Source organism: Choloepus didactylus, chromosome 9, assembly GCF_015220235.1.
Source record: "Choloepus didactylus isolate mChoDid1 chromosome 9, mChoDid1.pri, whole genome shotgun sequence".
Lineage (NCBI taxonomy): Eukaryota > Metazoa > Chordata > Mammalia > Pilosa > Megalonychidae > Choloepus > Choloepus didactylus.
The window spans coordinates 101,232,662-101,246,253 of record NC_051315.1 but is presented as its reverse complement, the minus strand read 5'-3'; the positions used below and the strand labels follow the sequence as shown (position 1 = coordinate 101,246,253).

At 36.7% G+C, this 13,592-nt stretch overlaps 1 protein-coding gene across 1 annotated transcript in view; it reads right to left on the bottom strand.

Annotated features, from left to right (window-relative positions):
* PTH2R (parathyroid hormone 2 receptor) overlaps positions 1 to 13,592 on the bottom strand; it is a 114,176-nt gene that overhangs the window by 22,656 nt on the left and 77,928 nt on the right. Inside the window, exons 8-9 of the mRNA XM_037850365.1 lie at positions 10,367 to 10,427; positions 2,243 to 2,309 (exon numbers count right to left, since the gene is read on the bottom strand). Coding sequence (XP_037706293.1) covers positions 2,243 to 2,309; positions 10,367 to 10,427 — 128 coding nt within the window. The remainder of the gene's footprint in view (positions 1 to 2,242; positions 2,310 to 10,366; positions 10,428 to 13,592) is intronic.

The following is a 13,592-nucleotide window of genomic DNA, read 5'->3' as shown; positions in this document are numbered from 1 at the left end:
AGAAAGGAAAATAAAAGGCATGGAAGTACAGATAAGAATAGCATACCAATGGATAAAAGGAAAATCAGAGTAGTATATGCCAAGCCTTTCTTTATAAAGTTAATTTTTGTCTTCAAGGTCATTGATGTTCTCTCAGGGATACAGTTGTAGACTGTTGATGTGCTCTTTTCAATTCTAAGTAAAATAATCACTGTCCTTGGAATCCAGATTTAAACCATCTGTTGATGGCTTGTCAACAGATTAATAAAGCAACACTCTGCAAAGGAGAGGCTAGGCCTCCCTATAATTGTGCCTAAGAGCCTCCTCCCGAATGCCTCTTTGTTGCTCAGATGTGGCCCTCTCTCTCTAGCTAAGCCAACTTGGCAGATAAAATCACTGCCCTCCCCCCTACGTGGGATCAGACACCCAGGGGAGTGAATCTCCCTGGCAACGTGGAATGTGACTCTCGGGGAGGAATGTGGACCCGGCATCGTGGGATGGAGAACATCTCCTTGACCAAAAGGGGGAAATGAAATAAGCTTCAGTGGCAGAGAGATTCCAAAAGGAGCCGAGAGGTCACTCTGGTGGGCACTCTTATGTACAATATAGACAATCCTTTTTAGATTCTAATGAATTGGGGTAGCTGGCAGTAGATACCTGAAACTATCAAACTACAACCCAGAACCCATGAATCTGGAAGACGATTGTATGAAAATGTAGCTTATGAGGGGTGACAATGGGATTGGGAAAGCCATAAGGACCACACTCCCCTTTGTCTAGTTTATGGATGGGATGAGCAGAAAAATGGGGGAAGGAAACAAATAAACAAACAAAGGCACCCAGTGTTCTTTTTTACTTTAATTGCTCTTTTTCACTTTAATTATTATTCTTGTTATTTTTGTGTGTGTGCTAATGAAGGTGTCAGGGATTGATTTTGGTGATGAATGCACAACTATGTAATGGTACTGTGAACAATCGAATGTACGATTTGTTTTGTATGACTGCATGGTATGTGAATATATCTCAATAAAATGAATATTAAAAAAAGCAGCACTCCATTAAAATTAAAATTATAAGAGTTTATAACTTGAAGTCATTCATTCATTCCAGAATCCATTTTTGAACTTCTCCTAGAATGTAGGGAATCAGGTCTCATTTGATAACAGGATGCTTTAACAAACATGAAAACTGACTTCTCTAAAAGTGTTCTATATGTTATTTCCCCCATTTGATGACAATGGGCTTTTGAAATAAGGATTGCTTTTTGAACTCTTCTATTTTTCATTCTGCATTTTTCCCATGAGGTAAATGAGCTTTATTCCAACTCTTTGGATAGATCCCATAAAGCCCCAATCCCATTAGCAGCGGTCCATTCCTTCTAAATCCAGCATGTCAATATACTGACACCGTAAGTGACACACTGCCCACAAGAAAGCAAAATCAGAAAACAATTACTTAAAAATGAAGTAGCTAAATTATTATCAAATGATTTAACATTTACTATTTGGACAGCAGTCCTGTTTTTAAGATGCTTATCATATAATCTTGTATTGCATACATGGAAGCCCGGAACATACAAAGTGGCATAATTCTCTAATCAAACCCCAGAGAAGCTGATGCCATAAAGCCATCAAGGAAGGTCAAGAGAAAAGATGGGGCAAGTTTTGTGAGGCAAAAGAAAGGTGCAATTTTGCTTTCCTCTGCGACATATATATAATATCTCGTTGAAATAACAAAGGCAGATAAGGTCCAGTGCAACAGGTTATTGCTAACTCTAGCCTTTTCTCATATTAGACAGGATTCCCCAGGACATGTCTTGGAGTGTATGTATGGAATCCACTTAACTCCTATCTTGGAGACATATGCATATAAAAGCTTTAGGCAAGGTTTTATAATGGATCATATTGCCATTCTTCACTCTCAATAATTCTTCTGTTCTCCTGCTATGCCATCTTGCCCTTTCCCTCCTGATCTACTGTCAGGTGAAAAGGAAGAATAGTTTTGGGACCTTACAACTAACTCCCCAAGCATTTAATGTTCATAGATATTGTGAAGCCCCAGAACCGTCCCCAAGTGCAAGCTGATTAAACGGAGGGTATGTGCTGTCTGCATGGATCTCTTAGTGTCAACCAGGACCCGGCCTGGCTCCCCCAATAGCTATTGTTGTACAAAGAGAGTTTTCCAGTGGGTTTTAGCAGCGATTCACTTATTCATCCTTTTTTTTTTTTTTTTTTTTTTTAACTCTACAAGCTTTTAAACTTACCCCGATAGCTGCTAGTATTGGGGCTTGATAAATCCACTTGATGTCTCCAGCACTTAGTTCCCAGCATCTGAGACATGAAAAAGAACTTTTATGAATAAGTTGGCAAAGCAAATATGCAGCAAGAATTAGACAGAATCTTAAGTTTTACCAAAAACGCCATCCCCAAGCTTCTGATTAAGAAACAACTAGGCCAAAAAAAAAAAAAAAAAAAAAAAAAAAATCATATCTTAAAATACCTTAACTTGTGGCGAGGGTGGCAGGGGAGGGCGAGAGGGTATGTTATGGCTCATGGTTTCCACACGATTAGCTAGCCCTTGGGGATAAGTAGAGTGTTAAAAATATTGGTAAATAATTTTTATATTGACCAGAATTTTCATGTTTCCAGAGCCACAAAAAAATCTATAGTCTCCTAAAGGTGGTGCAATTGACACTTTATTTTTATTATTACTGGAATGAGCCATAATACTTAAAAGTTTGTTGAAAAGTCTTCTCATCTTCAGAAGTTACAGCAATTCCATTTTATAGCTCTATAAGTTGTAGAACACTGACAATAATGCAAATGATTCTTATGTATAGAAATGCATTCAAAAACTGGCTGCAAATGATTCTTGTCCATAGAAATAAAAATTAGCTGTGTCAGGTGGAATGTAATTGATTAGTTAGTACCCTGGGATATTATCCAGTTTTTTCATTTGTTTGTACATTTCTTTCAGCATTCATTTTATGGCATATAAATATGTGGTTCTTTGATTTCTTCTTCAGACCGAATCCTACTAGTTTTCTCGTTAATTGAGTTAAAAAATATTTGACAGGTGCTCATTATATATTTGTATGAGTTTCATCATTTCAATTTTAATAAAAAAATAACTTTAATAGTACTTAATGGACACATTATATAATTTACATATTTGTTATATTTATTTTCTGCTTCCCTCCTACCCTATCTAGAAGGTAACTTCTACGTGGACAGGGATAATTGCTTTTGTTCTCTGATGTATTATAAGTGCCTAGAAAGTAACATAGCATGTAGGTACTCAATAAATATTTGTTGGATTCGATTGACTTGAATTGAATTCAAAGTAAGTTTCACTAAATCTCACCCAATTTGGTCTATATCAGTAAAGTTGTTACAATATATTAATCAGCATAGAGCTGATAAGAACTAGTTCCACTCAAAACTTTGTGTCACTTAGCTTTTTTAAAGCCTTCTGTTTCTCCTTAGACAAAATGACTGTCAATAGTAAATGATATAAAGCAATTTTAAGGATATAATATAATTTTTAATTCTAGATGATAAATTCAAACTATGCAAAAAGACATGCATTGAAATGCCTGAATTCTACTTGTGTTCCTTTGTACCTCTGCCTCTGCCCCTCTCCTTATAGGTGAAGTGTTTATTACTTACTGTATACCCTTCCAGTGTTTTTTAAATACACACACAAATGCTGTTATGTTCTTATTTTCCCTGTCTTACAAAGACTGCCATGTTTACACTATTCTACAACTTGCTTTTCTCTTTTAACAGTTTATTTTGTATTTCTCTCCGTATCGGTTCCAAGAGAGCTCAGTAGCACAGCATTCCACTGGGAGGATGTACCACAGGTAAATCACCCAGTCCTTATGCTGAAGTGTAATTCCAGTCGATCCAAACGATACCTGCCAAGTCAATGAACCTGAACTCTGAATAACACAGAAATTCGAGACAGAGAAATTTTATAAGTGCACATTATTGAACATTTCCTACCATTACATACCAGCACCTATTTTTCACATTATTCAACCAGACAAGAAAGATAAAAGACGGTGTTACCACAACTGTACAGAGCATGTGTCACATCCCCTAAAAGCATTCTTCTCTAAAGAAGGTGGAATATATTGTGTGAATATAAATTGTACACTGACTCACTAGCTACAAATCTCTTAGATTCCACAAATTTTCTTTACTTTTTTTAACATTTTGGTAATATCTCCACAATCTTCTTTCTTTGTCTCAATGACATTTCATCCTAACATACTCCTGACAAACTAGGATTCAAATATCCAATTCCAGCTCTACAAAATACTTGCATTTAGAAGTAGATCAAAACCAGCTATACTTATAATACATAAAAAAAATGACTTCAATGATTTTCAATGTCAAAGTTTCAAATTTGCCCTTTGATAATAAGAGAAGCAACTGAGTCTTCAGACTTTGTAAATAAAATGCTATTAATCCTTTTTCTTCATTAATTCTTCAATGTCCTAGCTCAAATTGTGTTTATTAACATGGCCCAGAAACAACCCAATGTCCAGATTTTAAAAAAATAAATTGAAATAAACTCTGTAGGAAATGCAGGTATGAAGGTCAATAAAAATGCAGGTCTGAAAGCATGAGGTAGAGAGGTCTGAGTACAAAGCAGAACTTTCTACAGCTAGGGCTGGGAAATGGCAGATGCATTTTTCACCCAGAAGAATTGGGGTGAATTGTAGTGACTGAAAACTGCATTGTCTCCACAGCTCACAATTAAAAGAGGAGTAGAGGGGATGAAAGAGGTCCAGCCCTCAGAGCCATACAGATGTTTTCTAGGAATGCTAGTGGTGCTGGTAAAGTCACAGACATGCTCAGAGACTGTTTCCTGGCCATCTCCCAGCCCTCACCTATGTAACCCCCCTCCTTTTCTATTATACACAGATGTTTCAGTCTACTTCCACTCCACAGCCCAGGGAAAATAGTAAATCTAATGAAAAGGCCCAAAACTGGAAACTCAGAACAAGCAGGACCAGATGTTTAACAGGGTGGCAGCTCTCAGTGGCAGGGCCCCCTCCTGCTGGGATGTGTAAATAGTCAACACTCAAACAGCTCAGATTTGCCTCTCTTTCCCACGCGAAGTGGGGCAGGCAGAGCTGCCATCCATTGCCCTTGACCTGAGAAGTCGGCCTCCCCAAGAGACCAGCAGTGGTAGGATCTCTTCTGCTCTTTTGGACCCTTTGCTCTGTGTAAGCAATAAAGCGGTCATTCTTGAAAGTTTCTACTATGCCTGAGCCTCTGTTCCCACAATGCACCATGTAGCAAGTCGCTCCACCAGAGGGAATCTTTTCTGGGTCCTTTTCTTTTCTTAAGCCCATAATTCCTGGTGGATGGGGGAAACAGTAGTATAGCAAACGAGTTATGGGCATCCCATTCATCAGAATCCCGACAATCCCTTTGAATGAGAGCAGGGAGAAGATAAGGTATCTTATAAGGTATTTTTGCTTTTGTAAGTAAAAAAGAAAGTTCATTTACCCAATCTAAATTCCTCAATTATCTTAGCCTACTTTGGTCAAGTAACACTCTTGAAAGAATTAGAGCTGGAAGAAACTTCCTTTGTATATTTAATAGTTTAGAATATCTTCTTAAACTGGGTCTTATCTGCTGATTTCTAAATAACCAAGATGCAGAGAAAATCAGAGCTCTAGCTTCGAAAGGCCACATCAGAAAAAGTTGAATCTCAATGGTAAGAGACACAGATAGGGACCCACCTGTCGTTTGGAGATGCTCTAAGTCTGCCACCTCCATCTGACCTTTGTGACATAGAACTACACATATATGTCAGCTAGCACCCAAGAAACCCGCAAAACCTTTTTATCTATAGTACCGTATTAGTAGAATTATAGTTTTATTTTATATGCAAAATCAAAATATAATGCATGTTTTACGGGCAAAAGCAAAACAAAGTTATCCCCTTACCCAATTATGCCCCCAGATCAGGGCATTGTAGAATTCAAGATTTTATTCTAAGTAGGAAGAAACTGAATATTTTGGGAAGAGGTGTTGTATTATCTAACTTATACTTAAGTTTCTTTACATTAATTCCACTGTTTTAGAACTATATTTAGTAACAGTTGTATTTTTCAATACATTATGTGCCCAAAGAATTTTTTCCTTGAAAACAATAAAGGCAAGTTGAATTTCTTATTTTTTCAGTGGAAAGACATGATTATTAATGTTTTAAGATTTAGGCTATGATGTCTAAGGAAGAAAGCAAAATAACTGAGAAAATTAATTTTCTAATTCAGTACAAAATGTTATGGGATACATTTGCTTTCTTTTGGTGCTCAAGGCCTGGAATATCTGTAAAATTGATGAATGAATCAAAATTCTGCTCCAGGCTGGCTGTAAGGCTTTGAGTTAGTGACCTGATGTCTCTGGATCTCACTTCACTGATCTCTAAAATGAGAGAATTGAACCAGAAAATGCCTTAGGTCCTAACATCTCTAAATTCTGAATCTAAGTTATATGGTTACACATCTCAGAACATGATTATTGCACCATTATTGAGCACCTTTTTACTGACTTCTTCACCTCAGAAAATCAAATAGCAGGTGCCACAAGTTTTATTTGCAATTTCCCGTGTCACGATGTAAATACAGCAGTAATAATGACAATATGGGTAACACTGTCAATGATTAACAAATTCAAATAGCACAAAAGAATGTAGGCAAGTAAAGCTACAAAACCAGTAAGTTCTAGAACTGAGTGAAGCTGGTGAATGGGGAGTTTTGGAGCAAGTAGTAGGAAGGCCACACTTAAAGATAATAACTCTTTAGAGTTTGGATTCTTATAAAGTTCAGGCACTCACGTAGTGTGGCATTTTTTCAGTACTTCTGATGTCAAATTGACCATGGGGGAAAGCAGTTCAAGAAACCAATGCATAGCACACAAAATAACTTCAAAAGAAAATATCTAATAACTCAAAAACAAGCAAGCAGGCTCAAATTAAAGAAAGGTCCCAGGAGCTAACAAAAAGGAGCTGCTTTCATGAGATGTATACAATCTGTGGATATTAAATTGTATTCTATTAACATAAAAATGCTCAGGGTTACTTATAGCTAAGTAAAAATTGTCTCAAAATCTTTTTACTTATCATAAGTTTGACCATGAGGGCAAAGGGAAGGTACATGAACACTTTTCCACTTTCTCCTTTTCTTTCTTTGACTCCTCAGTACTAAAAATTAAAAAAATATATATGAAAAATGAATGTTTCAGTGTCCATTTATCATGTAGACCCTAAACAGGAACACACACAACTGGGGGACTCTGCCCAAAGTCCCTCTGAGCCAATTAAAAGCCTTTACCAGGCAGCCTGCAGTTGGCCATGAGGTGTGTGGAAGAGAAAGAAGTCCAGATGTACAATGAATGGCGTGAGACAGGTTGCCAAGTTTTTTTCCACTTACAGATAATACTTGGATCTTAAGAAATTATTGATTCCCTGACCAAGCTCTACCCACACTGAAGGTGACAGTACTAAACAGTTAACTAGAAGTTAAAGTTTAGAAAACTCTTTCATAAATGGCTCTTCTCTAATTCTCAAAACTACCCCATGTAGATTCCAACCTTAGCTATAACCAAGAATATTAGTCTCTTTTTACAGATGGGAAAAGTCAGGCTAAGAGAAACTGCTACAACTAATGAATGGAAGACAAATGATTTCTCCTAATAACCAAGAATTTTCTTTAACTCAGAGTCTATCATTGCTCAATAGATGTTCAGCAAATCTATGAAATGACCAAATAGATTAAAGAAGCATTGGAAAATTTTCTATTGTAAAACACAGATGATTTCTCTCATGCCTATGTGGAATTCATAGTTTTGTTGGAAATATAAAATGTTCACACATATTCAGATGGAATATAACAAAGGGCTGATTATATGATATAGATTCTAGATGCCTCAAGGAAAAAAGAGAAGGTAGAGAACCTGAAAGTTTCCTTTGTGAACATCATGAAATACAGATATATTTAATTCAATCATGTGAATGAGAAAAATGTGTCCTAGTGGACAACACTGTATGTATGCATGCAACACAAATGCACAGATCATATCTCAAAACATATGAATTGATAAAAAGTGTATGATAGGCAATAACCTATTTCTGATTTTAGAGAGTAGCAGGAACTGGGACCAAACTGTAAAAGGATCAACAGGTAGACATAATGAAGCAGATACTAGTTTAACATAAGAAAAACAGGCCAGTGTGCAATGGATATCATACACCATGAGCTCCTGATTACCAGGGGTGTTAAAACAACTGAAGGATGGGCATTTGTCAGTGGTACTGTAAAAGAAATCCCTCTATAACTCTCCTCCTCTAAAGATAATAAAATTCTACTTATCGCAATAGAAACATCTCATCTGCCCATAAGTACTACTGAGTGCCTGTGAGTATTTAAGAGCTCGACCTTTTGTGCCCTATTCTCTGGGATCAAATTCCTTCTCCACCACTTACAAGCTGTACAACCTTGGGCACAGCTTCTCTGAACTCAGTCTCATGGGACTGAACAAAGTTCAATTAAATTTATATTTGCAAAGCACTTAGAAAAGTACTGCCTACTGTTTTCATTATTTTCCTCCACTTTGTTCTACAAATGCTGATAATGATATTTAAGGCAAAATTTCTCTCATTATCACTGTACTTAAAGCACTCCAGTGGCTTTTTTTTTTATGCTTTGGGGGTCAAAAAAAAAAAAAAAAAAAAAAAAAAAACCATCTTAACATGCCCTACAAGCATCTGGAAGTTCTGGTCCCCACTCCCGTCTCCTGCCTCAGTTATAGGTTCCAACTTTCACAGAATCAAGAGCTCCTTCAACTTCACAAGACAAAAATCAGAATATAAGCTGAGATTATAGGAAGGATGGGTCCTGCTTTTAAATGGGATAACAATAAACAAAACTGTTATTTTTAAATTTTCTTTTTAACCAGACATTAGTTGTAGCATATATTAATGAAACAATTAAAGGAATAGTAATACTTGCTAAAGAGTATTTAGCCCTTACCACCAGTATATTCCAAACACAGGTGCTTTACATGTATTATCTCATTTTAACTTATGATAATACAATTAAGAGAGGTATTTGTTTTATCTTCATTTAAGATGAGAAAACCCTATATCTGTTGTTCCACGGCCAAGAAGTGGCAGAATCATGCCTGGTAGGTCCCTGAACCTGATACCATCCTCATTATGCTTCCATTCAGTGAGTCTTATCTGCCAGGCATTGTGCTAAGTTCTTCATATGCGTTAATGTTATTTATATGCTATTATCTCTGTTTCATAAATGAGAAAACTGCTCCACAAAGGGATTACGCATCTTTCCCATGGTCCCAAAACCAGCAGCAGCTAAAGCATGATTCTAACTCAGATCTGTCTATATGTAAAGAAAGAGTTTTTCACTACCACTCAACATTGTTTCCCTGAACTCTTAAATGCCACTTTAAATTAAACCCAGACTACCTGGAAGATCTTAACGAATCACAGCTGAAGGAAAAATAGATTCCACTTCTAATGTGCATTTGTTTTGTTGTTTAAAAATATTTTAACGCTGCTATCAAGGACAAGAAAACAAATGAGATGGATGAAACTCGTAATTTGCATTAAAAATAGATAAGTAGTAAGTAGAACACATGTGTTAAACATAGGTGCTAAATATATGACACAACTGGGCATTAAACATTCAAGAAAAACTAAATATAATGAGACACAAATTATCCCTGATATATATGAAGTGCTCAGTGTTCTTGAGGTATTAATTTCGCCATTGACTGGTAAAACCCACTGTCACATGTCTTTTGCTCAAGGACATAAATAAAATCCAGAGATGCTCAGCAGACTGACTGGCAGGTGACAGCTGTGGCAAGTTAGATTTGTCCCTGCATCTCTCTGATAGAGCAAGTGTGTGTCATTGGTTCAGGGCATCTTCCACCTACGGGTCCCCTTGCTTGAACCTCAAGTCTGTCCTCATCATCACACCATCAGTAGGAAAAACTAATGTAGCAGGGGGTGGGGGAGACCCAAAATATGTACTGTAATCTAAGTGTAGTAACTTACTCCTCTCTTCCCCGCCTTGCTTTTCATGCTGTATTTTAAATTGATATCCTAAATTATGGGGTTCAAGCATCTTATTTTGCTCTGTGAGACTTTCTGGCCCATGACCTCTAGATAAGATTGCTGGTAATGTATTTGTGGCTACCACTGCATCAAGGTAATTACCTACATGATGCCTCTAAAGGGCAACATCATCAAGAACAGCAGCAGCAAGTGTGAATTCCAAACAGTAGAGTCTGAGTCTTGAGAAAATCTGAAATTCTCTGTTTTCTTCTTTTTCACTCACCTTGCATCAGCCAGAGTTGCTCGTGCCACAGCCCAGGCCACAGCAAATGCAGCTGGAAATCCTGTAATTAGAAAAGGATGCTGAGACCATATTTCTTTTAAAATGAAGTTGTTTTTTCACCACATATAAGAATGTGCTATTAAAGTTGAGAGAGAAAAACAGACATGAGAAGAGTTGATGTGTGGGCAAGAAAAGTCCAGTTAATTTTCATCTATACTATCTGTGAAATGAGTCAGAAACATTGATGTTATTTGTTGTCTAAAGTCTAAAGATGATGGTTGGCCCAGTTTTCACTTGAGGGGTCTAGGGAGAAACCATAGTTGGAGGGGACTGAAGTTCCGGAAGTGGGCAAGGGTAGTGCATTTGACTTGACCTCTTACCACACTGACAGCCACAGGCTTTGGAGGAGGAGGAGGCACCAAGGGGAATGTTAGAGGCTGCAGGGAGGCTGCTGTTTTTTAAAATTAGAAATTTTTAGTTCTACAAGTTGAAAGAGGCTGTTACTGCAAACTGTAAAATCAGGAATTTTTGATCAGTTTAGCCTCTTCCCTTCTTGGTTTATTTACCTCAAGTCAGAAGCATTTGCATGCATTTATAGCTTAATGAGGGGTGATTGCTTTGCAAGTATGATGATTTGAGCATAAGATATCTGTCCTTCATAAATGGTAAATACCTTGTGGGCTTGCAACATCAAATCCATTATACCTACTTTTCACAAGCCCTTTGTCCCAGTGAAGGGTGACTGTTGGGTTCATGCTATGGTCGATTAGCCTCTAACATCACAAAAAAATCACAAACCATAATGCTTATGGGCACTGAGATAAAGGACCAAAGGATTTGACAGATGATTTCTTATAACGTGGCTTTTATGAAAAGGCTTAAACAAAGGATATACAGACTATAATGAAAACAATACAAAAAGTAGGAAGCACCTTCCAAATGGTGAAAAAAACATTTTAAATCTTAGAACATTTTCTTAAGCACCATATTTAATGCTTAACCTTTTAAGAAAATACCCTTGTAATTTTTCATATATCCTTTCTTAACAAAGTGACAAAGAAATAGGCTTATATGAAATTCTCAGAAAAAATGTCGATACTATGATATCCCATAATGTAGAGTTCCTTTGATCTCCCCACTAACCAGCTAAATAATTTAATTTAATCTCAGCAGACTGTGTGACTGTTTTTTGTTTTCTTATGCTCCAAATGTTTTTATTATTTGTATATAACTCCTTTTTTAAAAATCTGCTCAAATTCTATGCTCTAGGAAATTTTTGTCAAACTAGACCTACCCAATACTGATTATTTTTTTAGGTGCAGCCATCCATCCATCCATCCATCCATCTGCCTACCTATCCACCTACCTATTTACCTATCTATCCATCCATCCATCTATCCACATACACATACATACAATGATTCATCCATTAAGCATTTTACACACATATATACATACAACCATTCATCCATTAAGCATTTATCAAGTGCCTATTTGTGTGTCAGGGATCATTTTAACCCCAGAAAATAAAATAATGAATAGATAGACAATAGCCCTGCTCTTCTGGAAAAGTCTATACATTATATTCTGATGGGAGAGGGAAAATAACAAAACAATGCTGGTTATCAATTAATGCTATTAATAAAATAATGACACTATGTATATAATGGGGATGGCACTGCTCCTTCTGATTGGATGGTTAGAAAAGGCCTAACAGATTGCTTTGCTGTTCTGCTGTCTTGCCTATCTTTAAAAAGTATCTGTTCTGTCTTTGATCAAAATTTTCACATGTTCTTAATTTCAGGTCTTTATCTTCTGCCTCCTTAAAATCTTCTGATCAGGCAGTTTCCTGAGTGATGTTCTACTCAATACTGATCAGTGCTGCCTTGGTTGGCATTATGTTTTAGGTGACAATTATCTTTCTCATCCTCTTAGAAGATCCTCATTCACAAAACTAGCATTAGAGGCAACCATGGAGGAGTAAAGAAAAGAAAACCACTTCAAGGATTTTTGATTGCCAACCTTGGTATCACATTATTGCATAACTTAGAGCACCTAAATCCAGAAAAAAGTCTTTGAAAGCAAGTAAATTTAAATGTTATTCGATGTATGTTTTTACCTTGAGGGTGAGTTCTTTTCATAAGGTAAGTCAGAATATAATATTGACTCTGAGAGAGAGCCAACCCCTAGTCTAAGAAGAAACAGACCTGAGTGCAGGTGTAGCTCAAATACTGACTATTGTTGAGATATCGGGACTTTGTTTACTCTTCTTTAAAATGAAGGTTTCGATTAATTAATAGTAGTAAAAAATGTCTTAGCAATTCAATCCTTTCTTCAAATAAAAACTTATGCAGAAACCCACTGCAGAAAATTGATAAAAGCAGAACTGCTTTAAAGCCAAAGAGGAAGAATAGGGCCTTCTCCTCTTGAATGATGTAATTTCACCTTATTTTGGACACTACAGAGGCTTCATGGAACCCAAATCAGACTCACCCTCCTCCTGTGATGACACTGTAATATTATAAAGTCATAGCATGATCATAAGAGTAGAGTTAGTCCAAAAAATTAAAGACCCATCACGACATGAGGAGACCTAGAAGTGTTCCAGGCACACAAAGTCTTACTAACCAGAGAACTTGACTTCTGGAGATCCAGTCCACATTGACTGTTCAGAGATGAAGCTCCTGGCTATGGCGCTAGTTACCTTGCTACTCTTTGCAGGATACTGGATTTCAGTACCCACCACCTGATTTTCAGTCTTTAAAGAACCTAGAAGTCTCTCTATATGATTTTGGCAGAGCTATCCTCAAGTGTCACAGGACTCTAAGTCAATACTGAATGAACTCATATCATTCTCTGTCTAGGCAATTTCAGACCTTTGTAAGGCTTTCATTGCTACAAAGGGGAATGTCTATTAATGAAATTTTAGAAAAGCTACCTCCTCCTGAAACAGAATTACTACAAGAAACAAAAAATCTTTTAAAAAAATATCTAATTCATGTCTCAAAAATGCTCTAGAAGCAATTATGGAAAAGGACTAGTTCTGAAATATAGAAGAGCTACAAGGGCAAATAAAAATACATTTGCTCAATTAAATATTGCCAAGAGGCAAACACTGTAGAAAATCAAGTTGGTGGAGAGGTGAGGGAGACACAGGACTCAAGAAGAAGCGAATTGTAGCTGGAAACGACCAGCAATGAAATCAAGTGAACACATAGGTAATCTA